This window comes from Chiloscyllium plagiosum, chromosome 18 (assembly GCF_004010195.1).
Source record: "Chiloscyllium plagiosum isolate BGI_BamShark_2017 chromosome 18, ASM401019v2, whole genome shotgun sequence".
In the NCBI taxonomy this organism is placed as follows: Eukaryota; Metazoa; Chordata; class Chondrichthyes; order Orectolobiformes; family Hemiscylliidae; genus Chiloscyllium; species Chiloscyllium plagiosum.
In genome coordinates this window covers 19,363,803-19,391,532 of record NC_057727.1, presented here as the reverse complement: position 1 = coordinate 19,391,532, position 27,730 = coordinate 19,363,803, and the positions used below count along the sequence as shown (strand labels likewise).

Sequence of the window (27,730 nt, the reverse complement as noted above, 5' to 3'; positions counted from 1 at the left end):
TCATCCCACTCTATTACCTATGTATTGTCCTAAATCCACTGTCAACTCTCTTAAATCAAACTTAAACAGGCTGAGACCAATTCTTCAGTATGCTTTTCTTTTGATTTATTTCTGGGATGTGGACATCACTGGCTGGGCTAGCATTTATTGCCCATCCTTCGTTGCCCTTGAGAAGGTGGTGATGAGCTGCCTTCTTGAAACACTGCAGTCCACCTGCTGTGGGTTGACCCACAATGCCACTAGAGTGGGAATTCCAGGACTTTGACCCAGCGACAGTGAAGGAATGTCAATATATTTCCAATTTGGATGGTGAGTGGTTTGGAGGGGAACTTGAACATAGTGCTGTTCCGAGTGTCTTCTGACCTCGTCCTTCTAGATGGAGATTGTTGTGGGTTTGAAAGGCGCAATCTGAGGATCTTTGATGAATTTCTTTGTGCATCTTGTAGGTTGTGCACGCCGTGGCTTCTGCGCATCAGTGATGAACGGAGTGGATGCTTGTGGATGTGGTGCCGGTTGAGCAAGCTGCTGTGTTCTGGATGGACTCCTGCTTCTTGTGTTGTTGGGGTGGGTCAAGTGTGGAGTAGTCCATCACACTCCTGACTTGTGTATTATGGATGGTGGACTGGTTTTGGGGAGTCAGGAGGTGATGTACTCGTCACAGTATTTCGAGCCTCTAACTGCTCTTGTAGCCACAGTGAGTCCATTTAAGTTTCTGGTCAATGGTAACACCCAGTGTGTTGATGATGGGGGATTCAATGATGCTAATTTTCCAACACCACACTCTCAAGCCTGGATATTGTCCAGATCTTGTTGTATTTGAACATAGTCATACAGTATGGAAACAGATCCTTCAATCCAACTAGTCCATCAGAATATGTTCCCAAACTTAATTCGTCCCACCTGTCTGCCCAGATCCTTCCAAATCTTCCCTATTGAAGTAATTGCTCAAATGTCTTTTTAAACATGGTAACTGTACCTGCATCCACCACTACTTCTGGTAGTTCATCGAACCATTCTCTGTTAAAAAAAAGTTGCCTCTCATGTCTTTTTAAAAATGTTCTCCTCTCACCTTTTTAAATATGCCCCCTAGTTTTGAACTCCCCCCACCTTTAGGGAAAAGAAATTTGCTCTGAGGAGTCGCAGATATTGGTGAACATTCTCATATGATGGACAGAAGGTAATGATTAAGGAAATGAAAATGGTTGGGCTTAGGATGCTATCCTGAGGAACTACTGCAGAGATGTCCTGGAGCTGAAATAACTAACCTCCAACAAAAACAAGCATCTATCTTTGTGCCAGGTTTGACTCCAATCAGTGGAGAGTCTGCCCATCATTCCAATTGATTCTAGTTTTGATAGGGCTCCTTGATGCCACACGGTCAGATATGGCCTTAATATCAAGGGCTGTCACTCTCACTTTTTAACTCTGGAATTCAGCTCTTTTGCCCGTGTTTGAACGAAGGCTGTAATGAGATCAGGAGCTGAATGCCCCTGTCAAGTCCCACACTAGCATCAGAGAACAGGCGCTGCTTGAAAGCACTATTGATTGCACCTTCCTTCACTTTACTGATGATTGACTGATAGGGCAGTATTGGCTGGTTTAGATTTATTCTGACTTTTGTATATCAGCATGCATGAGCCATTTTCCATATTGTCGGGTAGATGCCAGTATTGTATCTGAACAGCTTGGGTTTGGATGCAGCATGTTCTGGAGCACAAGTCTTTAATACTATTGCTGGAATATTGTCAGGTCCCATAGCATCTGCAGTATCCACTGTCTCCAATCATTTCTTGATATGATCCACGTGACACTTCAGGCTGAAGATTGCAGCAAATTCTTCAGCTTTGTCTCTTATGTGTATGTATTGGTCCATCTATTTTTGACCATGGGGATATTGACAATGATGGTTAGCATTGTTGCTTCACAATGCCAGGGACCCAGGTTCAATTTCAGCCTGGGTGTCTGTCTGGTGTTTGCACATTCTCCCTATGGCTGCATGGGTTTCCGCTGGGTGTTCCAGTTCCCTCCCACAGTCCAAAGATGTTAGGTGGATTTGCTATGGGAAATGCGGGATTACAGTATTCGGGGGATGATTCCAGACAGGACGCTTTGTGGAAGGTTGGTGCAAACTCAGTGGGCCAAATGGCCTCTATCTGCACTGGTGGGATTCTCTGATGACTATTATGTTTTTGGAGGCGAAAGTGAGTGCTGCAGGTACTGGAGATTAGAGTCAAGAATGTGGTGCTGGAAAAGCACAGCAGGTTAGGCAGCCTGATGAAGGGCTTTTGCCTGAAACGTCGATTTGCCTGCTCCTCAGATACTGCCTGACCTGCTGTGCTTTTCCAGCACCATACTCTTGACTATAATATTTTTGGAGCTACCTCCTCCAGTCAGTTGTTTAATTGACTATCACCATTCACAATTGGATGTGGAAGAACTGCAGAGCTTAGAACTGATCTTTTGGTTGTGTTCTCACTTAGCTCTGTCTATCACTTGTTGCTTTTGCTGTTTGGCAGGCAAGTAATCCTGTTGAGCCACTCGCCATCCTGCCTGGGAAACATATCACCATTCCTTTAGTGTTGCTGGATCAAAATCCTGGAAATTCCTCCCTAATTGCCATTGTGTGTATGCATACACCAAATGTATTACAACAGTTCAAGAAGATAGCTCACTACTACCTTCTCAGTGGTAATAAGAGATGAGCAGGCATCTCTTGCACCCCATAAGTAAATTAGAAAAAAAATCTCAAACTTTTACCAATGAAATCCCACAGATCTATAACAAACTATTAATAAAGCAGACTAATTGGTAATGTTTTGAGTAAAATTTCAATCAGTTTAGTTGGTTCAGATTTTGTATTACTGCAAACAGTCAGGATCGTAGACTGAGGTTATTATGAGTAGACCTAGTTTATCAAATGCATACTCGCTGCAATGTTAGTTAAAACTTTATTGACCTTCAACAGCTGTTACAATTTTCTTATTTTAAAAGATTACATTCAATATCCAATTATATACATTCATTGATAGAAATCCACAAGTATTTGAATAACATGGAATCTTGGACTTGACCGTAGTTTTAAATCGATTGTTCCTAAGCCAGTTGACTATTTATACTAATCCATAACAGACCAAAGAAGTGTCACAACAAGTAAATAACTGGACTCTTAGTATCGGTCTTATGACATTTATTCAACACCTTTCATGAATTCCAAGAACTCTGAAATAGAACAGATCACAATATATTAAATTCAAGTTTTCAACAATATATTGAAAAGATACTTCTATTGAGAGTTGCTAATTGGAGATGGTGCACTTTTTTTCCTGAAAGAAAATTTGGGCATCACCAAATAACATGCTGAGACTTTCTTTTAGCTGCTATGCTGATATATTCCATATATTAAATACTGTTGTTTGCTGACTTCAGGAATTGGATTTGTGGAGGCTGATTTTAAACTCCAATCTTCTATCATTACTTTTATGTTTATCCACCAAGAAGGCTATCTATAATGCTTCACTTCCCCACACCCTCCCATAGTGGCCTGCCAAGAAAGGCAATCTTTGGGATGTCACTAGATACCTGAGAAGTACGTGCTTTGGCCCTTTGGCAGGTGTACAATAAAGATGGGGTAGTGAGTGTGGAAGGGGAGTAATTGGAAAATAAAATGTAAGCAGAGAAAGAAATATGTGGAGTAAGAAAATTGAGGAAGACTGTAGGTTATCATGGAATTGATTTGGGGATTTCATTGTAAAACAATGAAAGACAGACGGTTACAAAATGGGGACAATATTACATATGAATGCATTAGGTGTATCCATACAAAAGAGATAGAAGACCACAAAAATTATAGGACCTTCCCCAAAAAGTGCAATGTTAGGATTCATGTGGCTTTTTAGTATAGTAAAGGTAAAATTGCCAGAGTTCTAATGAACCACTGGGTTGCTCACTCGGATGACTGGTGCTGGTTTAATCGGAGGGTCACCATGCCTCAGATGAGGGGAGAGGTTGAGAAGGACAGTCCTTCTTGGTAACCTCAGTCAGTGCAGGGATTGAATCCATGCTGTTGGCATCACTCTGCATTACAAAAATGCTGTCTGGCCAACTGAACTAACCAGCCCCCTTAGTATAAATATTTTTTAATCAATGTGTTCAGAGACATTATTATGCATCTCTGAAGCAGGTGGGATTTGAATGCAGGCCACCTGGCTCAGAGGCAGTGACATTACCACTGTGTCACAGGAGTCCCAAATGGCTTCTTATTATGTTCTAATTTAACTATTGTTTACATCTGGTAGAAAATCAGAGACATGGAGCATCTCAGGATGCTGTGAGGAAAGAGAAATGAAAACCAGATCAATAGATTTTGCTGCTACTGTACTTCAAAAACTCAGGAACTGTCAAAATTGGTGTAAAGATTGCAAAATAAACAGAAGATTCTAAATTGCAAAACACATGTAGTGATTATGTAACTCACCATCATAATCGATTTTTCCATCACTATTTTTGTCACCATCTCTCATAAGCTCTTCAACGTCATCATCAGTGATGCATTCACCTGTTTCTTCCAGCATTGTTCTTAATTCATTGAGGTCAATGTAACCATCAGCATTTCTGTTACCATGCAGGTGGTTATAGAAATCAAAATGACGACAATGTGAGAATGATGAAGCTTTATGGTTTAATATTATTATGAGCTTGTACAGCTTGTTCCTTAATACAAATTTATATTATTTATGGTGAATTCTCTTAACACCATAATTGATTTCTCAAACCAACAATGCAGTTGCACCCTAAACACTAGCCTTCACCATCAATAAAGAATTTAAAATGTCAATGAAATCAATTTGAGCCCCTTTCACTGTATATCCATTTTTACTTCCAATTTTTTTTATCTAGGGATTGAATATTGAACGTCCATTGCCCTGGATTAAGCTAAACTGAGTTTTATTTGTATGTTTCTTCACTCATTAAGATGTGAAAAGGACTACTGATAATATTCAAGTCACCATACATATTGTCTCCACGGAGGGTGTAGGAAACTATCGCTGAGTTATTTTTAAGATTTAACTTTATCATGTTTAATACGGTTATCCAAAATCAGAAAGGGGTTTGATAGTGTAAAGAGAAACTATTGTCAGTAGCAGAAAAAAACCGAGTGAAAAACACAAATTTAAGGCAATTAGCAAAATAATCAGAGGTAAATTAAGAAGAATTTTTAATGTAGTGAGCAAGTATGACCCAGAATGCACTGACGAAGTGTGATAAAATAATATTTAGTTACAGCTTTCAAAGGGGAGTTGAATAAATACTTAATTGGAAATTTCCAAGGCTATGGGGAAATGTCAGGGGTCTGAAAATAATTAGATTTCTCGTTCAAAGAGCTGGCCCAACCACATTGTATTAAATGACCTCTTTCTGTGCTATATCATTGTCAGATTCTAAAAATCAAATACTGTGATATTGTCATATTGTGAGCCTATATTGTAAATTAGAAACTACAATATGACTGGAGGCAAAATAGTCACCACTGGTAACATTTCTATAGATAGCTACAATGGCACTGCTGAATCCTGTGGCTCAGAAAAAAAATCTCTTTGCTTCTTGGATTGCCTCTTTTACCTCATAGGAGGTTAAATCGTTGGTACAAGTAACATTGCAAAAATGCATGCAGAAATGCTAATAAAGCATAATTCTTAGAATTATGTGGAATATTTTAACAATTTCTACATGGTAAGACTTTTAAGACATTTTGTTAAATATATTCTGTGCAAATTTATTTCTCACAACTGTTGGTTTCAATCATATGCGTATTTCAGCACCTGAGTTATTCCCCAGAATAATCTGAGGGTACCAGATAATCATTACACTTGCCCAGAGATTTTTAATCAGCTTTTGCACTGAAAGCTCCAGTCAGCTAACAACAACAAATCAGAGCTCTCTGCAGAGTATCTCAACTGGCTATTTGCTCTGCCCAGAGTGAAGAACTTAACAGTGCAATGTCTGAACCAATTAGACAACATAATTCAATGTCAAATCTGATACAGAAATCAGAATGAAAGAGGTAAGTAAACTTGAGTTAAGAGATTAAGAGAGTTAAAAGAATGGACAGATAAATTTTAAACAATCCATTCAACCTTTAACTTTTCATGTCAGCAATATTGTTTGGTACGGCTTAATTGGATAGATAAAATTTTCTTTACATTGGAATACACAAGACCTGAGTTGTTCCAGTGAATAAAATGCATATATATATTGGTTACATACAGAAACTTCATGCTGTTTCATGTATTAGATTGGCAAATCTCTTAGTGAGGCACTCCTTTTGGAGGATGGATCATCTTCTAGAATAGAATCCCTACAGTGTGGAAACAGACCCTTTGGCCCAACAAGTCCATGCCAACCCTCCGAAGAGTATCCCATCCAAACCTATTCCCCTACTCTATTGCTCTGCATTTGCCCCAAACTAACATATCGCTGAACACTATGGGCAATTTAGCATGGCCAATTCACTTAACCTGCACATCTATGGACTGTGGGAGGAAACCGGAGCACCGGCAGAAACCCATGCTGACATGGAGAGAAGGTGCAAACTTCATCTTTGATTTACACCTTTATCTGCACATGTCCTGTCTCTTAAGTGTCTAAATCAGGAACAAACTTTTAATAGTGAGCTCTGTCATTTCTACTCCAAAAGAAAAAAGTAACATATCTTTATTTGCTCTTCTTTGTGTAATTATCTGTAGCTCAATGTTCAGAACAATGAAGATCTACAGCTTTCTTTCTGTTGACAAAAATGTACATAAACCAGTTTGGCAATTCAATAATTGCATATAGTTTGGGCCTTTGTGCATAGATGTGGAGGTGCTGGTGCTGGTGTTGGATTTGGGTGGACAGGGTCAGAAGTCGCATGACACCGGGTTATAGTCTAACAGGTTTATTTGAAATTACAAGCTTTCAGAGCACTGCTCCTTTGCCAGTTGGAGTGAAGGCACGTAATTCATAGGCAGAGAGATCAAACAAATGGTGTGAGTGGAATGTCGACAGGCTGAATAATAAGTTTCTGCAGGCGATCAAAAGTGTCAGACAGTGTGACTAAAGTGTCAGCAGCTGAATAGCAGGTGAGGGGATGATGTATAATCTGATTAACTAAGGCAGAGAGATTACAAAAGAATTAAAAATAAAGTGATACTTTATTGGTTATTGGAACTTGGCTATCAGTTTCTGCTCAGTGATTCTACTTTGTTGTGTATCTCTAAGGCCACCTTGTTAGACACTTACTCAAAGATTGGAGGTTGAATGTCCTTGACCGCTCAAGTGTATCCTGACAAGCAGCTCTTCATCCAGACACACGGAACAACCATGGGGACCAAATGCGAACACCAATATACCAACATAATTATGCACAAGTTTGAGCAAGACCTTTTTATTACATAGGACCTCCAACCAATGCTATACACCAGATATATCAGTGACATTTTCTTCCTTTGGATTCCTGGTGAGGAATCACCGAAATGACTATACAACAATATCAACAAGTTTCATTCCAAGTCAGACTTGCTGTGGACTACTCTGCAGAACCAGTCTCATTTCCATCAAGGATGGACACCTCAATACCTCACTCTACTGCAAGCCCATGGAAAACCTCACTATGCTGCACTTCTCCAGTTTCCACCCTGAACATGTTAAAGAAGCCATCCTCTACCGTCAAGCTCCATGTATACACAGGTTCTGTTCAGGTGAGGAGGAACACAAGGACACCTACAGATGCTGAAAGACTCCCTGATAACGGGATACAATGCTCAATTCATCAATTGCTAGTTCTGATGTGCCACAGTGAAAAACCACAAAGACCTCAGAAGACAGACACAGGACAGGACCAATAGAATACTCTTTGTTGTTCAGTACTTCCCCAGAGCAGAGAAACTATGCCATGTTCTTCACAGCCTCCAACATATCATTGATAATGACAAACATCTTGCTAAGATCATTACTATGCCTCCATTTCATGTTTTAAAACAGCTGTTAAATCTTAAACAGACCATTGTTCACAGCAAACTGCCCAACCTTCAGGACAATATTGACAACACCACACAACCCTACCATGGCAACCTCTGCAAGATATGTCAGATCATCAACATGGATACTACCATCACATGTTGGAAAACCACCCACCATGTACACAGCAGATACTCATGTCTCTCAGCCAATGTTATCTACCTCATACGCTACAGGCAAGGATGCCCCAAGGCATCATATATTGGCGAGACCATGCACACACTATAGCAGTGGATGAATGTACATCGTGCAACAATCGTCAGACAGGAATGTTACCTCAGTCAGGGTACACTCCAGTGGTCAAGGGCATTCAGCCTCCAATCTTTGGGTACGCGTCCTCCAAGGCAGCCTTCGAGATACACAACAATGTAGAATTATTGAGCAGGAACTGACAACCCAGTTCTATACCAATGAAGATGGCCTCAACTGTTATCTTGGGTTAATGTCGCACTGCATGTAACCCCATCATACTGTTCTATATCTGTAAAATCTTCCTTACTCTCCTGTTTTGAAACCATCATCTTGATAACTTGTTATGATTTCTCTATCTTAGTTTGTACAGTTTTGGATAACTTCGGTTCAGACCCTGGGTATTCAACTTTTACATTTATTAGGTTATTGCAGCTATTTGGTTTGTTTCCAGCACCACTTTATTTTTAATTTTTTGTAACTATCCCTCTGCCTCAATACGATTACAGGTCATCCCTTCACTTGCTATTCAGCTGTTGACACTTTACTCACTAGGAGAAAGTGAGGACTGCAAATGTTGGAGATCAGAGTCAAAACGTGTGGCGCTGGAAAAGCACAGCTAGTCAGGCAGCATCTGAGGAGCAGGAGAGTCGAGGTTTCATGCATATTCCTGATGAAGAGCTTATGCTCGAAACGTCGACTCTCCTGCTCCTCGGATGCTGCCTGACCAGCTCTGCTTTTCCAGCACCACACTTTTTGACATTTTACTCACACCGTCTGACACTTTTGATCACCTGCAGAGACTTATTATTCACCTTGTCAACACTCCACCCATAGTATTTGCACAATCATTTGGACTCTGCCTATAAATTATGTGTCTGTATGCTGCTTTTTACTCCACCTGATGAAGGAGCAGTGCTCATAAAGCTTGAGATTTCAAATAACCTAGTGTTGTGTGACTTCTGACTTTGTATATCGATGCACAGGACTAGATATGAGAGTTTATAAATGTATTTTAAACAATAAATACTCACTTATCAAACATTCGAAATAATTCTGCCAGTTCTTCTTCTGATTTTCCTTTGCTATCATCTTTCATACATCTCACCATCATCACCAAGAACTCATCAAAGTCAACAGTTCCACTGCCTGAATGAAATGAAGAACTGAAGATATTTACATTGATCACAAATTAATGAACAATACAAAATCACAAAAAAAAGCATTGTTTACCTCACCTCTGGAAATGTGGAATGTGTAACTAAATAAGAAACAGTATCATTGTGTTATTTTCATAACCCAGTAGCATTTCACAAATGTCCTCCCATTGTCTTTACCACTTTGCATGCACAATTATAACAGTAATGCATCTTATAAAATAATTCAACTAAGTGAGATTTTCAAGAGAGCTTAACAGTTTATTCAGTTACTTATTATTTATTCAGTTTACTTATTCAGTTATTACTTATTATTATTTATCCAGTTTACACTGAAATAGAAAAGCAAAGTTTGGTGGGATGCTGTGAAAGTAAGACACCACAGCAGAGAATGACATAACAATGTTGTGCTGCTGCTTTGTGTTTAACATCTAACTTTCATGAAGTAAGCATTGCTGTTGATTTTCCCTGTACAGATTCTTACTGATGCATTCCAGTATGTAGTTGTTACTGTGCAAAAATAAATTTCTAATAATACAATGCATTGCAAGTGAAAGATCATTAATGAATTAGTTAAGGAGTTTCATCAATGGCACATACAATTACAAATTTTTCATTACTCCTATTAACTATTGAACTGCACCTGGTTGAAAAAAATTAAAGCATATTTTAGAAGGCTATTTGGCTCAGTTGAAACACCTACATTATGGAATGAATCTGGTTATAAGTGAGATTTTACCTGCATCAAGTCATAATGGAATAGAGAAAGTGAGATTAGATTAGATTCCCTACAGTGTGGAAACAAGTCAATTGGCCCAACAAGTCCACCGAAGAGTAACCCACCCTGACCCAGTTCCCTCTGACTTATGTACCTAACACAGTGGGCAATTTAGCATGGCCTGGAAAGTTTTGGACCATGGGAGGAAACCTGAGTACCCAGAGGAAATCCGCACAGGCACAGGGGGAATGTGCAAACTCTACACAGACAGTCACCCAAGATTGGAATTAAACCCAGGTCTCTGGTGCTGTAAGGAAGCAGTGCTAACGACTGAGCCACACTGCTGCCCCAGGACTGTAGATTCTGGAGATCAGAGTCGAGAGCATGGTGCTGGAAAAGCACAGCAGGTCAGGCAGCATCTGAGGAGCAGGAGAGTCGACATTTCAGGCATAAGCCTTTCATCAGGAATAATGAAATGGAGCATGACTGTGAAGCTTCATGGTAGCTTGCTGGCTATTGGTAAATTAGACTCACATGAAGAATGGCCACATGGGATAAATATCAAGTGGTTGCGAATACCTACAGGGCTTTTGTGTATCCATAAGTCATTATGTATAGGAGATGAGGTGGAGGAAAAAAAAGCTATTATAGATAGAACACAGAGAATATATATCATTTTTTATTTTTAAGGAAAAGTATGGGATAAGTGCATTAATGAGTAAATTGCACATTTTATTACAGGTAGAGCACAGGGAATAGATATTTTTAATTTTTAAAAAGAAGTATGGGATAAATATATTAATGAGTGAATTGCATATTTCTGCTTTTTGATTTCTTGCCTTGCAAATTTGTATGATAACTGAAAATAGGATACCGATTCATCAAACACAATACCACAATGTAAGTCAACTATCACTGATAACGTACAAGGCTATACTTTCATTATGTTCATTGAAACATTATTGGAATTATTGAATGCAGTTTCATAACAAAAGCATAGGTCTTACAATTTACTCTTAGAACTTGACTTATATCGTTATCATGGGCCTGGAAACTTAGTGCCTATTACAATCTGGAATAAATTTAAATATGCCTACTTCCACAGACTTTTTACGCTGTGAAAAAAATGATTGATATTCCCTCTGACACTATGGATATGAATCTTCCAACCTACCAGCATTATAACATTGACTGGTATTTTCCTGCAACCCTATAATTGGCTCAGTGGAAATCCAAACTCACACTATGTTGCTTTTCCTGAATGAACTGTATCTGGTGCTGTGACAAGTCTCTGAATGTGATACTTTATTCCTCACTTAAACATGTTGGCCTGTAATCTAAAGAAAGAGGAGCATCTATTTACATACACAGCTACCTTTACGTCTCAATTCTTACTGATTTAACAATGGTAAAATTGTGATGAGAAGACCAGTTGACTACTATAATGTTAAAACTTCTGCTGAACAATTTTACTTCTATTCATGAACAAACAATGGATTATTGTAGAGTATGTGAATTATCCGCCAGTTCACATATGTGACTACATTCAAGCATTCGTTATCACCAGTGTTTTACCAGTGTTTGGAGGGAAACATGCTGATATTTCAAAACTTGTGATGAAACATTATTTTTTAAAATGAAGCACACTAAAAATATAGAATACAGTGAATAGATCTCTGTTTTGAAATGAAGGACTAGGTAATACTTGTCAACAACTCATATCTTCCTTTGCCACCGTTTTTCAATTTCACGTCTGTGGTCATCCCTCAGAACAAGAATGATGTTTATGGCAAGAGGCTGTACCCAGAGAATTTTGACATAGGGAGAATGTAATGCTGCAGCTATTCACAATGCTGACTGATCAGGAATCTCACCTGTTCTTACATAGATTTACAGTTCAATAATCAATTTGCTTGGTTGTTTTATGACACACCTCCACAGCTTTTGAGTTTTGACACAGGACTTGAACCCAGAGCAACTGGCCCAGAGGTAAGAACACTATCACTGCATCACAAGGTCCCCTAGAGCTTAGCTGTCAATGATCTCAGTCAGCCATTTTACAGTAGAAAATTGCAGGAATACATATAAAATTTTACAGAGGGGCCAGGACTTAGAACATAGAACATAGAACATAGAAGAATACAGCGCAGTACAGGCCCTTTGGCCCTCGATGTTGCGCCGATCCAAGCCCACCTAACCTATACTAACCCACTATCCTCCATATACCTATCCAATGCCCGCTTAAATGCCCATAAAGAGGGAGAGTCCACCACTGCTACTGGCAGGGCATTCCATGAACTTACGACTCGCTGAGTGAAGAACCTACCCCTAACTTCAGTCCTATATCTACCCCCCCTTAATTTAAAGCTGTGCCCCCTTGTAATACCCGACTCCATACGCGGGAAAAGGTTCACACTGTCAACCCGATCTAACCCCCTAATCATCTTGTATACCTCAATCAAATCACCCCTAAACCTTCTTTTCTCTAATGAAAACAGCCCCAAGTGTCTCAGACTTCATACTTTTCTCATAATTTTTTTCTTTTCTAATCTCCCCAGATTACTCATCAAATTTGATGGAAATGTGGGCAGGTGACTTGATTTCAGACCAGTGCCACAACAGTTCTGATGAGTTTTAATATTTTTCTGAGCTCATTTGAGGCATCGTTCTCCATTTGATTTTTCAGATATATTGAGTAAGTCTTTGTGGTGAGAAAATTGATGTGAGAAACTTTCTAAAGTAAATATTGAACCTGTGTGGCATCACTCAGTGCCATTGGACATTAGGGCATTGTGGTTATGGTTCTTAAAGGAAAATAAATTCCATTATAATGCTTAAAGAATGTAATTTAGTGCTTAGTGTAAAAATGTTATAAAAAGGTTATGGCCAAGTATTAGGATCTGGGAACTTTGGTGTTACCTCATTCTTAAATCTACTATGACCCCATAACATACACGTCAGCTCATTATTGTAACAGAGTGATAAATAATGTCAGAATATGTTATAAGTTATATCTGTACCATCTTCATCCACTTCATCAATCATCTCTTGTAATTCCTCAGGGGTTGGATTCTGACCCAACATACGCATCACTTTACCCAGCTCCTTTGTACTAATGCAACCATCTTCAGCATCTTGCACAAAAATATCAAAAGCTGCCCTGAATTCTGAAAGAAAGAAACATTTCAGTACCAGCATATTTAATATATTTTAAGCATTGCTTTTAATGTTCTTATTGTATTTAGTGACTCCTTACCATTCTTCTGCTCCTCAGTCAGCTGCTCAACCTGTATCACAAAAACACAATAATTAGGTTCTGCAAACACAATGCACAGATACTATTTGAAAGTGAATATTAAATTTGAAAACTACAGGATAAGTGAGAAAGACTAAGTGCATGCTTGCAAACAAATGGTCTAACACTGAGAACTGTATAAGAATACCTTTGATGCTCACTGAGAGACAATTGAAACTAAACATTGTTGAAGGTGTTTTTTTTTGTGTATGACTGACCACCTTTTAGATGGCCACAAACCAGCAGACATTTTCAAAAGATTCTCAAGCCATAATAATGAAATGCTACATAAACTTGAGATCATCAAAAATTCTGTTTCCTAATCACTCCACATCTCACCTCCCTGCTTATTGGCAGTGGGTTCTGATCCAACAGTGACTCAATTTTTAAATATTCCTCCTTGCTTTTCAATTTCTCAATGATCTTGCCCCTCTCTGTCTCTGTAACTTTCTCCAGCACCACACCTTTTGAGATCTTTGTGTTTCTCCAATTCTGGCTTCTGAGCAACGAAGATTTTAATCACTCCACCAATGTTGCTTAATCTCTAAGCTCTGGAATTCCCTCAATTCTCTTCACTCCTGTTGTATTCTAAAGGTTTACCAAGATGTTACCTGGTATCGGGGATTTTAACGATGAAGAAAGTTTAGATAGACTGGCTTTGTTTTCACTGGAACGCAAGAGTAGAGGCGTGATCTGATAGAAGTTTATAAGATTATGAATGACATTGATAGAGTGGTAAGTATGAGGCTTTTTCCCAAGGTGGAGGGGTCAGTTACTAGGGGACACAGGTACAAGGTGCTGGGGTGGGCTGGAGGGGTTACTTTAAAAGAGATGTATGAGGCAGGTTTTTCATACAAAGGGTGGTGAGTGCCTGGGATGCAAGAGATCTTGAGATCCAAGATGCAGCAATCCAGTACGTCTGCCCGACTGAACTCTGCACCATACCCTCCTTTTTTTTTAGATTATTTAGATTAGTGTGGAAACAGGCCCTTCAGCCCAACAAGTCCACACTGACCCGCCGAAGCGCAACCCACCCAGACCCATTCCCCTACATTTACCCCTGCACCTAACAATACAGTCAATTTAGCATGGCCAATTCACCTAACCTGCACATTTTTCGACTGTGGGAGGAAACCGGAATACCTGGAGGAAACCCACGCAGACACAGGGAGAATGTGTAAACTCCACACAGTCAGTCGCCTGAGGCGCTGTGAGGCAGCAGTGCTAACCACTGTGCCACCGTGCTGCCCACATCTTAGTTATTGTGATAAAAATCAGCTGTTTTAGATCCCCAGATTTGCTGTGTGTCAGTTTTGTTGATTAAGGAAGATGACCAAGGGAAAAGGACAGTGAGGATTACACCAAGCAGGGCTCTCCCCGGCAGCAATGGATACATCTGCGGCTGCGGTGTCAGCTTCCCCGAGCGCTCCTGGGAACTTACCTGTGGAGCAGAGTTTTGCAAACTCTGAGAGAAGATTGATTCAGCGATGGAGGAGACCTGGACCAGGCTGGAACTGATCTCGGCCATGCTGCAGAAGCATGACCAGGAGATCCAGCGTCTCAGGCAGCATGTCGTGGAGGTGGAGCAGCGGACAGCAGCTTCCAATACCGCGACAGAATCCTCGGTGGGTCGGGTCCAGGCCCTGGAACAGCAGGTACAGGCCTTGGTAGAGCAGGTCGACAACCTCGAAAATTGAGGCCTTCAGAAGAGCATCCACCTGGTCGGGCTGCCGGACTGGGAGAAAGAAGGCCAGCTTGTCAGCTTCTTGGAGCAATGGCTCCCACAGTTTTTGAGGGTGGAAGTTGGAGCAGGCTGGGTGCAGGTCGAGTGGGCCCACTGGATTGCACTGCGCAGGCCTAGTTCGGACCAATGCTCCCTCTCGGTCCTAGTGCGACTCTAGCACTATAGAGATAAGCAAATGGTGTTGGAAGCTTCCAGAGCACTGGGGAAGGATCTACAGTCTCTGATATACAAGGAATCAAGAATTATGTTCTTCCAAGACTTTTCTGTGGCCATGATCCACAAGAGGAAGGCCTTTGATGAGGTAAAGAGGAGGCTGAGTGACTTGAATATTCAGTACTCTTTAAGATATCCAGCAATATCACGTTTCAGCCATTGAGGGCCCGTGTTTAATTTTGACTCATCAGAAAAGGCTTCCTGGACACATTAATATAGACTGACTGGCTCAAATAATATGGACAATAGTGTTTACTTTGTTTTTTTTTCTCCGTTTGCAGGTTTGCCTGCTTTACATGCTTTTGTTCTTTTAATATGTGGAGGTCCCCTTTTTCTTTTTCTCTCTCCTCCCTTTTTTCTCCCCTCCCATTATCCTTTTTCTTAATCCTTCCTTTTCCTTTTCTCTCTCTTGGTATGGGATGGTGGGGGAGGGGGTGGAGGGGAGGGGAGTTTTTTTTATCTACCAGGATTGCCGAGCGTCAAAGTATGGGTGAGACATGCTGAATGCCCACTTTTAATTTTCTTGTTGTAAGATGCATGTAATGTTTTTTATTTTGTTTTGCATAGGTTTGGGACACAGCTTCAGCTAGAAGAAGCGATGGCGGTGGTGGGGGGGGGTGTTACTGGCTGTAGGCAGCCAAGATAGCCTACTTTGACAGGCCGTCTGTGTTCAAGTTGCAGTGGATTACAGCCTTCAGTGCTGCTCTGAATGCTGTGCTCACCCAGACAGCAAACAGGGAGATTTCCTTTGTGAAACAGAGTTATTCGAGTATGGTGATAAACCAGGTAGATATCTGGCCAGTAAGAAGATCTATCACATCCATCAGAGAGTGTGCTGGTACTCTCATTTGCGACTCCAAAAAGATTAATGTGGCATTCAGGAAATTCTACTCTGAGTTGTACCAGTTGGAGAGCTGTGAGAACAAATTGGTGAAGAGGGAGTCCTTTTTTAAGACCTTAGACCTCCCAGGTGTAACTTCAGAGTAGGTGTCTATTTTGAATGCCCCTCTGACTATCCAAGAGATACACGAGGGCAGTGAGGCAGCTCCTCAGGTAAAGCGCCCGGTCCAGAGGATTTAGAGTGTGTTTTATAAAGGGTTTATAAATATGCTGGCCGGGCCAATGTTGGATATGTACAGTTATTCATACAGTCAGGACTGCCTCCCATCCACTCTGTGAGAAGCAAATATCTCCCTTATTCTCAAGAGAGGGAAAGTCCCGGAGGATTGTACTTCATACAGGCCCATATCGCTATTAAATGTGGATTTTAAAATTTTGTCAAAAATACTGGTGTTCAGGTTGGAGAAGGTCTTGCCCTCCATCATAAAGGAGGACCAGATAGGTTTATTAGGGGATGCAGGTCTTCTAACAACATTAGAAGAATACTGAATATTGTTCAGGTTTGCCAGTAAGGGTCGATTCTAGGCTTGGTAGTCTCCCTGGATGTAGAGAAAGCATTTGACCAGAAGGAGTGGCCGTACCTCTTATGTCCTGGAACAGTTTGGTCTTAGAGGGGTTTTTGCCAGGTGGGTAGCAGTGTTATATTGTGACCCTAAGACAGCAATCTCACTAATGGTATAAGGTCTGACAGTTTTAGTATCGGTAGAGGCAGCCGACAAGGGTGCCCGCTTTCACCATTGCTATTTTCATTAGTGATTGAACCGTTGGCAGAGACTTTCCGGAGGGACCCCAATATAATTGCCCCAGAGGTAGGATCAAGAGGGCATAAGATCACCCTTTATGCAGATAATGTTCTTTTTTTCTAATTAATCTGACAATATCTATGCCCTGTTTAATGCAATTGATTAATATATTTGGTTGTTTCTTGGGGTATAAAATCAATTTTATGAAATTGGAGGCCACGCCTGTGGGGGGTCTTGTCAGAGTACTCGATCTTGGGGGTGGAATCCAATTCCCTTTCGGGTGGTCACAGGGAGGTTTCCTGTATTTAGGCATTTTCATCACTCCAGCCTTTGATCACTTATATAAAGCTAATTTTGTGCAGTTGCAAGAGAAGATAAGGCAGGACCTTTGGCGCTGGGAGGATCTTGGTTGGGTAGAAGAGCTCTGGTCAAAATGAATGTTCTTCCGCATTTATTATATCCCATGCGGGTGCTCCCTCTGACGCTGCTGAGGCAAGCACTACGGAGGCTTTACAGTTGGCTCGGATCTTTCATCTGGCATCATTGGCAGCCTCATATTAAGCTGGACAAATTGCAGTTTCCGCAGGGGATGGGAGGTGTAGATTTTCCAGATTTTAAGAAATATCAACTGAGTTCCCTACTATCCTATGTGGCTGATTGGGCTTGCCAGGACCCAAGGTCAATTTGGCTGAACACCGAGGCCTCCAAGGCAAAATACCCCCTCATTAATTTGTTGTTTGTGGACAAAATGAGGAATGTTATGGAGTATTGCAGAAATCCCATTGTCCTTAATACGGTTAAAGCATGGAAAGTGTTGAGAAAAAGTGAAGGCAATTTACAAAAACTTCCCTTTTTACTCCCGTACTTGGAATGCCAGGATTCCGGCTTTAGGCTCTGGGAGTCTAGAGGAGTTTCCTGTTTGGGAGATTTATTTGACGGGGAGGTCCTGATGTTTTTTGAGCAATTGAGCCAGAAATATAAACTCTCTAGGAGGGAACTCTATCGTTATTTTCAGATTAGGAAATTTATACAGAAAACGACTACATTAATGGTTAGTTCCTATAAGTCTAAGGTGGAGAGGAGAGTGCTTCGGTCCATGGGCAATCTCTCGGTCAGCACCCTCTGTCATTTATTAGGAGGTAGTGTCTCAAAGGACATTGAGCAGCTGTGCAGGATCTGGACTCAGGAATTGGGCGCGGAGATCTTGTCAGAGGCATGGGAGGATATTTGGGAGAATGGAAGGAAGATTTTGATTTGCAATAGGACGCAGGCTGAAGGTACTCCACAGGGCTTATCTGGTACTGGAGCGGCCTGTGAAATTCAAGACAGGAGCGTATCCAATATACCCCAAATGTAAAACAGATATTGGTACTCTTACTCATTGCTTATGGTCATGCCACAAGCTTCGTAGGTGTTGGGATGCTCTAGCGAGTGTCTTGGAAGGGGTCTTGGGAACCGAGGTCAAGGTAGAGAGGTGACCCTCCTCTTGGGTTTGCCGAATCTCCCCTCTTTGGATGCACATGGGAAGAAATTGTTTAATAGCCTTTTATATTGTGAGATGAAGAACATTCTAATGAGCTGGGTGTCGGAGAATCCCTCAGGGATCTCGGGGTGGTTCAGATTAGTTATGGAGCACATCCCCCAGACTTCTTTACAAGTATAGTGCACCAGAAAATGGAACTTTTTTATAGGACGTGGCAGCCCTTTTTGAACTATACAGATGCAGACTTGTCAGCTATATTGGTCAGGGCCTTCGTGTAGCCGCGGGGGTTGTGTCTGGTGGGCCGGGGGCCCCGGGAGGAAGAATTTCAAATAAAGGGGTATGCCAGTTGATACTTTCGGTGATGGGGAGCTTTGGTGGGGTTGCGTTATAACTTAATTTAGTTTAATTTGCCTAGTTTGAATTCGATTTAATTTCGTTTTTTATTAAATTTATTTATTGAATTGTAGTATGTGCTTTTGTTTTTCTTTTTTTCTTTTCTTTTAAACTGTTTGTGGAATAGAGTAGTCGTTTGTTTACTGTTATTGTTGTTACATTATAAAATTGTTATACTATTTTGTAGTAATTTTATAATTTGTAAAAAATTCAAAATCGTTTTCTCAATAAAAAATTTACAGAAAAAGTATTGGCATTGCCAGTGATGCACTCGTCCCATGAATGAATGAAGAAAAGATCATTGAAATGGCTTTGTTTTTATTATTAAGCCACAAGGGACTGCATCTTTCCTATGCACGTCACATAAGTAAGAGAACTAGCTGAGTAACAGATCATTAAGGAATGTCAATCATTCTTACCCCAATCTCATAAGTGAAATTTAAGAATTACTACTTGCCCCCACACATAGACACCATTCTGAATTTCCCCTTCTGCTTGTCCTCTTCCAAGCAGATGTTGATGTATTCTCTTTGGTCATCATTACTAATACAGTACAAGCTGCTTCCCTCTCTCACCCAGAAAGGTTTATCAATTTCTCTTACAATTTCCACCCTGCCCTCACTTTCACCTGATCTATTTCTGACTCTTCCCTTCCCTTCCTCGAAATCTCTGTTTCTATTTCTGGGGATACATTTGCCACTAATATCCATTATAAACCCACCAACACTCACAGTTACCTGGACTACACATCCTTTCACCCTGTTTCCTGTAAAGACTCTAGTCCATTCTCCCAGTTCCTCCATCTCCGTCACATATATTCTGAAGATAAGAGAACCTCCGAAATGTCCACTTTCTTCCTCAATCAAGGATTCCCCAGCACTGTTGTTGACATGGCCCTCAATCGGGTCTGACCTATCTCCAGCACTTCAGCCCTGACTCCTCCGATAGGGTTCCCCTTGTTCTTACGTATCATCCCATTAGCATCCACATCCTGAAAATCATTTTCACCATTTCCTGCCACCTCCAGCGAGATGCCCACCACCAGACACATACACCCCAGCAGGATGCATATAGTAACAAGATCCTGTAATAACATCATACTGTCCTTACACAAAAGGACTGACAGAATCAGGGAGAGATATAGCATTGTTTCTGGAATTTGGTAAACAAACTAAGGTTGAAAGAAAGGTTTGCATTTATAAAGATCTTTCATGACCTCAGATTGTCCCAAAGCACTTTATAGACGATTAATTCCATTTCAAATGTCGTCACATATAATATTAATAGATTCAAGATTTAGCCTGAGAGCTTGATGCCAATTGTTTTTGCTGGAAATCTGTTCACTCATATATGGCCCAATATCTTGGACATCATGGTGCTGAAGTCATGATCTTTTTTGCAGCTATGTCCCTTCAAATGGACGAAAATACAGTAACTTACCTCTTTCCTTGAATTAAATATATGAAGGCATTCCTGTAATATATGTCTAATTTACAAAACAGAAATTGCTGAAAAAGCTCAGCAGGTCTGGCAGCATCTGTGCAGAGAAATCAGAGTTAATGTCTCAGGTTGAGTGACCCTTGCTCAGAACATTTCTCTCCACAGACCTGCCAGACCTGTTGAGTTATTTCAGCAATTTCTGTTTCTGTTTCTGTTTCTGCTTTACAGCACCCGCAGTTCTTTATGTTTTTATTATGTTCTTAAGTTATGTCATTCCTCTACTTTTCCCTCTAAGGCTTTTCTCATTTTGAATTAAAACTATATTGCCATTCTTAAAAGTTTCTGAGAAGATTTGTAGCTCGGGCGCTCGTTGTTGTGGTTCTGTTCGCTGAGCTGGGAATTTGTGTTGCAGACTTTTCGTCCCCTGTCTAGGTAACATCCTCAGTGCTTTGGAGCCTCCTGTGAAGCTATAAATGCCGGAGGAAAGATCACAGAAGCGCTTTTTCAGCAATTTCTGTTTTGTAAATTAGAAATATATTACAGGAATGCCTTCATATATTTAATTCATGGAGAGAGGTAAGTCACTGTATTTTCGTTCATTTGAAGCACTGAGGATGTCACCTAGACAGGGGACGAAACGTCTGCAACACAAATTCCCAGCTCGGCGAACAGAACCACAACATATTGCCATTCTCTTCAATATCCCTGGGTTAAACATCACAGAAATTCCTCTCTAACAGTACTGTGACTGTAACCACATCACATGGACTGAAGCACTTCCCTTCCCCTCCCCTCCCCTCCCCTCCCCTCCCTTGTCAGTCTTCCGCAGGTACCGTTCCCTCTGGGATACCCTGGTCCACTCTTCCTTCACTTTCAATGCCCCCACACCCCCAAGGCACCTTCCCCTACAAAGATGTAATACTTGCCCATTTACACTCACCCTCCTCAGTATCCCAGGGCCCAAACATACCTTCCAGGTGAAGCAGCGCTCTACCTGCCATTCATACAACCTTGTCTCCTGCATTCACTGATCACAATGTGCTCTTCCCAAAACTGAGAAAATGAAGCATACTTAGGGCGACTGCTTTGCAGAGCACGTTCTGCCTGCAAAAATGATCCTGAGCTTCCAGTCGCTTCCACTTCAACACACCACTCTGCCACCTAGCCAATATCTCTGTCTCAGGCTTGCTGCAGTGCTCCAGTGAAGCTCATTGTAAGCTGGATGAACAACACCTCATTTTCTGCTTGGGGACTCTGCAGCCTTCTGGACATAATATCGATTTCAATAATTTTAGGGTGTGAACTCCCCCATGTCCTAGTCCCCACTGCCACACATCAGGCCTTCTTATCACATAGTCTGTTATTACACACAACCCATTGTTAGCCACTCACAGTCTCCATTAACAGCTATTCATCATCCTAGCTAGATTGTTACTCCTTTGTCTGTCCAACTGTATTTATCTCTCTTTGGGCTCTATCCCCAACTAGCATTAACCTCTTAGCCCCTCCCATACCCTATTTTCTGCATAAAAACTCACATTTTCCTAGCTACCATCAGTTCTGAGGAAGGGTCACTGGAACCGAAACGTTAACTCTGATTTCTGTTCACAGATGCTGCCAGACCTCCTGAGCTTTTCCAGCAACTTCTGTTTTTGTTTCTAATTAGCATCCACAGTTCTTTCAGTTTTAACCATGATTACAATCGTTTATTTTATTCTACTGTATTTGTTGCTGTGGTTCCAATTACATATTCAGTCATTCGCTCAGTACATGCTGTTTGGAAGGTAATTAACACCAGACTGCACATAGGCGAAAGTGAGGATTGCAGATGCTGGAGATTCAAATCGAAATTGTGGTGCTGGAAGAGCACAGGAATATTCCTGATGAAGGGCATTTGCCCGAAACATTGATTTTCCTGCTCCTTGGCTGCTGCCTGACCTGCTGTGCTCTTCCAGCACCACACTCTCGACACCAGACTGCACATGTTAGTATTATTTGGTTGGGCCGTTGTAACCTTCTGTGAATGGAATGTGACATAGGCATATACAAATTAGCAGCAGAAAGTAGGCCATTTAGCCCCTTGGAGCTTGCTCTGCCGTTTAATAAGATCATGGCTGATCTGAATTTGGCCTCATTTCTGTTCTCCTGCTGAGCCTTAATACCATTCAACCTTCTTGTTACTCAAGGCTCCCTCTACCACTACCATGAAAATATTCATGACCCAATGGTCTCTGGAGGAGAGAGTTCCAAACACTCTCAACTATCTGAAAGAAAAATATTCTCATCTCTTGCCTTAAATGGGTCATCCTTTATTTTTAAACTGTGTCCCCTTCTTCTTATCTGTCCCATAATGTGAAGTATCCTTTCAACGTTCACCTAAGCAAAAGTGAGGACTGCAGGTGCTGGAGATTTAGAGTCGAGAGTGTGGTGCTGGAAAAACACAGCAGGTCAGGCAGCATCTGAACAGCAGGAGAATTGATGTTTCCTGATGAAGGGCTTTTGCCCGAAGCATCAATTCTCCCGCTCCTCAGATGGTGCCTGACCTGCTGTGCTTTTCCAGCATCACATTCTCGACTTTCAATGTTCGCCATCAAGTCCTATCAGCATCTTATATGTTTCAGAAAAATCATCTCTCAGTCTCCATTGGATACAGGCCCAGTTTGTCAACTTTCCCTCATTAGACAACCACCTCACTCCATGTATCAGTTGAGTGGATATTCTTTGAAACGCCTGTAATGTATTTACATCCTTTCTTAAATAAGGAGCTCAGTACTCCTGAATCCGGTCTCACCAATCCCTATACAACTACAGTAAAATAGCCCTACTTTTTTGTTCCCTTCTCTTAGCAAAAAATTACATTCCACTTGTCTTCCTAATCACTTGGTGCACTTGCATGCCAACCTTCCAGGACACCTAGACGCCAGCGTCTCTCTGAATTTTGCAATCTCTCTCTGTTCAAAGAACATTCTCTTTCTATTCTTCTAGTCAAAGTGGGTATGTTCTCATTTTCCCCACATTATACTTCAATTGTCAATTTTTCCCAGTCACCTAATTTATCTATATCCTTTTGGTGACTCCTTATATCCAACGTACTTCCCTATCTAACTTTGTGTCATCAGCAAATTTAGTAACCACACATTCAGTCCCTCCATTCATGTCATTCATGCAATTTGTGGTGCCACACTGAATCCAGTGGCACACGATTTGTCACATGTTTCTAATCCACAAATTACTCATCTATGCCTACTTTGTTTTCTGTTAGATATTCTAAACATGCTAATTTGTTACTATCTATACCATGAGATCTTATTTTGCATGGTAACCTTTTTGTAAAATGCCTTCTAGAAATCTAACCCTACAGCAAACCCACAGGTTCCCTTTCATCCACAAGGTTTGGTATTTCCTCAAATATATTAGTCAAACATGATTCACTTTCACAATATGTTGACTCTGCCTGATTGCTTTAAGATTTTCTCAGTGCCATGCTGAATCTGTTCAATAATACATTTCAGCATTTTCCTTGTGACAGATGTTAAGGTAACAAACCTGTAGTCTCCTGTTTTCTGGTTCTATTCTTGAATAGAGGAGTCACATTCACTATTTTCAAATCTGATAGGACCTTCCCAAGAATTTTGGAAAATTGAAACCAATGCATTTACTGTCTCTGCAGTGACTTTGTTTCAGAGCAGAATGAAGTCCATCAGCACTGAGGACTCTTTTAGTTTAATTCTAATAATTTTCTCAATGTCTTTTTCCTAGTGGTTGTAATGTTTTAATTTCCTTCCTGAGATTAGATTAGACTCCTAACAGTGTGGAAAGAGGCCCTTCGACCCAACAAGTCCACACTGACCCTCTGAAGAGTAATCCACCCAGACCCATTTCCCTACATTTACCCCTGACTAATGCACCTCACAATATGGGCAATTTAGCATGGCCAGTTCACCTAACCTGCACATCTTTTGGAATGTGAGAGGAAACCAGAGCACCTGGAGGAAACCCATGCAGACACTGGGAGAAGGTGCAAACTCCACACAGACAGTCACCGTGGTAGGAATTGAACCTGGGACCCTGGCACTTGAGGCACCAGTGCTAACCAGTGAACCACCATGCTGCCCTGTTCCTCTCTTGCATCTTCATAGATTCACAATTATTTCTGGGGTGTTAATTTTATTTATCTTCTGCATAGAAGACAGATGCAAAATATGAATTCAGTTCATTTTCCCATCTCCTTGTTTCCATTATCAATTCCCCTGAGACTCACTCCCTGGAGGACTAACACTCATTTTACTCACATAATCCTTTTTTAAAAAAACTAGAATCTCTTAATGTCTGACTTTATATTTCTAGTTAGACTTCTTTCATACTCTAATTTCTCCCTCCATATTTACCTTTTCATCATTTTTTGCAGTTCTTCATATTCTGTTTAATTTTCTAACCTGTCATTTATTTTGTGGAATTTATCAATTTTATATTATTTTTAACTTATTCATTAGATAGTTTAATTTAAAGGGACAGACAAACTCAAACATGAAGGATTTGTTTAATAAGCATTGAAAATACTTCGCTCTGAGATTACTTCATATTCTGATTGAGTTCAGATATGTTTGAAGAAGTGACAATAATGGATACATCAGTGCACCAAACATTATTAGAATGTGGGCTGGATATAATTAGTTGTTTTACTTGCTCATTCACTTGCATGTGCAAATAAATTCAAGGATGCGTTGACAATAGTTTCCTTGGCAGTTTTACAAATTGTTCTGAAGAAGGGTCACTGGACCATGTTAGTTCTGCTTTCTCTGCACAGATGCTGCCAGACATGTTGAGTTTTTCCAGCACTGTCTGATTTTGTTACAAATGGTTGGGATCTCTGGTTCTTTCTTTTTGCTTCTTTATCCAAACTCTGCCTCACTGACTCTCTTCAGTTTTTCTCATCAATTTATGAATTGCCATTGCTTTTCTTATTATCTTTTCCTTACTTGCAATTAGTCATTTTTTAGTTCTGTCTTTTGGTTTTGTTTCCATTTTCTCTTTAAGCCTTATGTTAAATAAGTAATAAATATACATTGTGATTATTATTGCAAGTTCCCAACTGTTACACAGCTTCGGAACTATTTGGTGTGAGCCAAAACTTCACTCTTACATCAAATGTTACAACTGGTCTCGAACCATCAAATAATCTAAGCTCTATTTTGGTTTTGCCTATCAATTCTAAGAGATCAAATATTGGTCAGTTTTGCACGCAAATATTCCAGATAGTGAACAATCAGTCTTAAATGGTAGTATAGCCAACATTAGTGAAGAATGAAGCAATAAATTCATCAGTACATTGCATGAAAGTTCTATTAGGATACAATAAGCCTAAGACTTATTTCTATCTTCAATTAGTAACTTGTTGTGAAACCTTAAGTTTGTAGTGAAGATCAAGTAACTATATTGATTCCAGCTTCAATGACTGTTCATGTAGAGTTTGTGCATTTCCCCTGTGTCTGCCTGGGTTTCATCTGGATGCTCTGGTTTCCTCCCACAGTCCAAAGATATGCAGGGTAGATGGATTTACCATACTTAATTGCCTCATAGTGTCCAGGATGTGAAGGCTAGGTGTATTGGCCGTTGTAAAAATGGTTTATGGAGATGAGATGGAGAGGTGGGTCAGAGTGGGATACACTTCAGAGAGCTGGTGTAGACTCAATGGGCCAAATGGCCTCTTTCTGCTCTGTAGTGATTCCATGATTCCATATATCTCATTACAAGTTTGAGAGTTTGGTTATACCTATTAGATGATGGCTGGTCCTAACACCAAACTAATTACATTCAGATTTCTTCCTAACCTTTTCAAACGTTTTCTGAAGGATTTTATTGAAAGAGCTGTGATGAAAAAGAGTCAGCTGCTGTCATTGTTCTGGCATCCCATCTAGGCCAGGATGGTTTGGACATGAATAGGTACCCAACAAAAGCAAGCTCTTTTATAGTGTTGTTCACTGTGGCCTTGGTAACACGACTCCTTGTTATTTTTAACAAGATAAACGACAAGACAACTGTGGAGGAGAGCTAAGACAAATACCACGCATGGTTTGCTTTTGTATCCTTGATTGACATAGACATGCATCCTTGAAATTTTTAGCGGAGCATTTCGGTCCCTGATGGTGGGAGCTTATCACCAAGATAGCCGGTTCCTCACTGCCAAAATTAACTTCAAATAGAGGGAGCAACACTTGATCGCATTCCTCTGTTAAAATTCCTCTGTAAAAATTCCTCTGTTAAAAGGAATTGAAATAATGCAGGCTTCTCTTAATTATAATTCAAATTGAGACAGATTAATTTGTACGAAATGTACTTTTATGGTTCGGACTAACATTGGAATCTGTTTTAGTTCATAAAACCCAAGTCGTAATGACACGTTACCTTGAACAAAATAAGCCACAGGAACTAAAAGTAAATCAGGGCGACAGGTTTGAATCGACAAGAAATTGAATTCTCGGACTCATGGTAAAATCACATTGGGTTGTTTGATCTCCATTGGGAAACGTCCATAGGTTGTATTGCAACAAAAATAGGTCAGAATTTGGAATCATTAAGAGTCTTTAAAGCTCGCTTAAAATGGAAATGTTACTTTAATCATAGAATCCCTACCGTATGGAAACAGGCCCTTCGGCCCAACAAGTCCATACCGACCCTTCGAAGGGTAACCCACCAGACCCATTCCCCGACCCTATTACTCTACATTTACCCCGACGAACGCACGTAATCTACACATCCCTGAACACTAGGGGCAATTTAACATCACCAATTCACCTAACCTGCACATCTTTGGACTGTGGGAGGAAACCAGAGCACAAGTAACGCTTGTCGATTGTATTTTATCGGCTAAGGAAGACTAACTTTTTTTTCATCTGCTAGTTTCAAAGACTGGACTTGCATTCAGTTCAATAAAAACAAAGTGAGTTAAACTGGTCTCGCTCTTTCACTATCATTTGTAGCAAATACATTTTCCGCTTAGACATCTGCTTACCTGTTTAACTTTACAAAAATCGACAACTACTTCTAAACATATGTCCATAAACAGCTTTAATATGAATGAAAGAATACTAATCATTTTTAAATTTGTTACAATATCTGGTAAAGTTAGAATAAAATGTTATTCAATGATATTGCTGTATGAATATTTGTATACATCAGATCGACAAAGAAATCTAAATTCGGCCTTAAGATACTTGGAAAGCTAGTCATTGCCCAATTTCCCTATAAGGTCCCTCCAATTAATTTGCATGTTTCAGAACCAAGAAAAATGGAAAAAACTTAGACATAAACTGCGAAACTTGGTGTCTTCCTTCAGGAACTGTACTCACCGCTGCTTTGTAAATGTCTTCCATGGTTGAGGATGGATGCAGCGCTGTTGC

At 40.4% G+C, this 27,730-nt stretch overlaps 1 protein-coding gene across 1 annotated transcript; it reads right to left on the bottom strand.

The window, feature by feature from the left end:
- Nucleotides 1-2,957: 2,957 nt before the first annotated feature.
- On the bottom strand, nt 2,958-27,730 carry LOC122559198 (troponin C, slow skeletal and cardiac muscles). Its single transcript, XM_043708580.1, has 6 exons — nt 27,680-27,730; nt 13,376-13,406; nt 13,140-13,286; nt 9,279-9,393; nt 4,475-4,611; nt 2,958-3,219 (listed from the first exon to the last, which is right to left on the bottom strand). Exons 1-6 carry the CDS (start codon nt 27,701-27,703, stop codon nt 3,188-3,190), a joined length of 486 nt encoding a protein of 161 aa, XP_043564515.1. The 5' UTR covers nt 27,704-27,730; the 3' UTR covers nt 2,958-3,187.

Bases quoted from the DNA above. Each gene is read 5' to 3' on its own strand.
- LOC122559198 (XM_043708580.1), bottom strand. From the start codon at position 27,703: ATGGAAGACATTTACAAAGCAGCG. The intron at 13,407-27,679 runs GTGAGTACAGTT...TTTGTGATACAG, and splicing joins AAGACATTTACAAAGCAGCG to GTTGAGCAGCTGACTGAGGA. The intron at 9,394-13,139 runs GTACAGATATAA...CATTTCATTCAG, and splicing joins TGATGAAGTGGATGAAGATG to GCAGTGGAACTGTTGACTTT.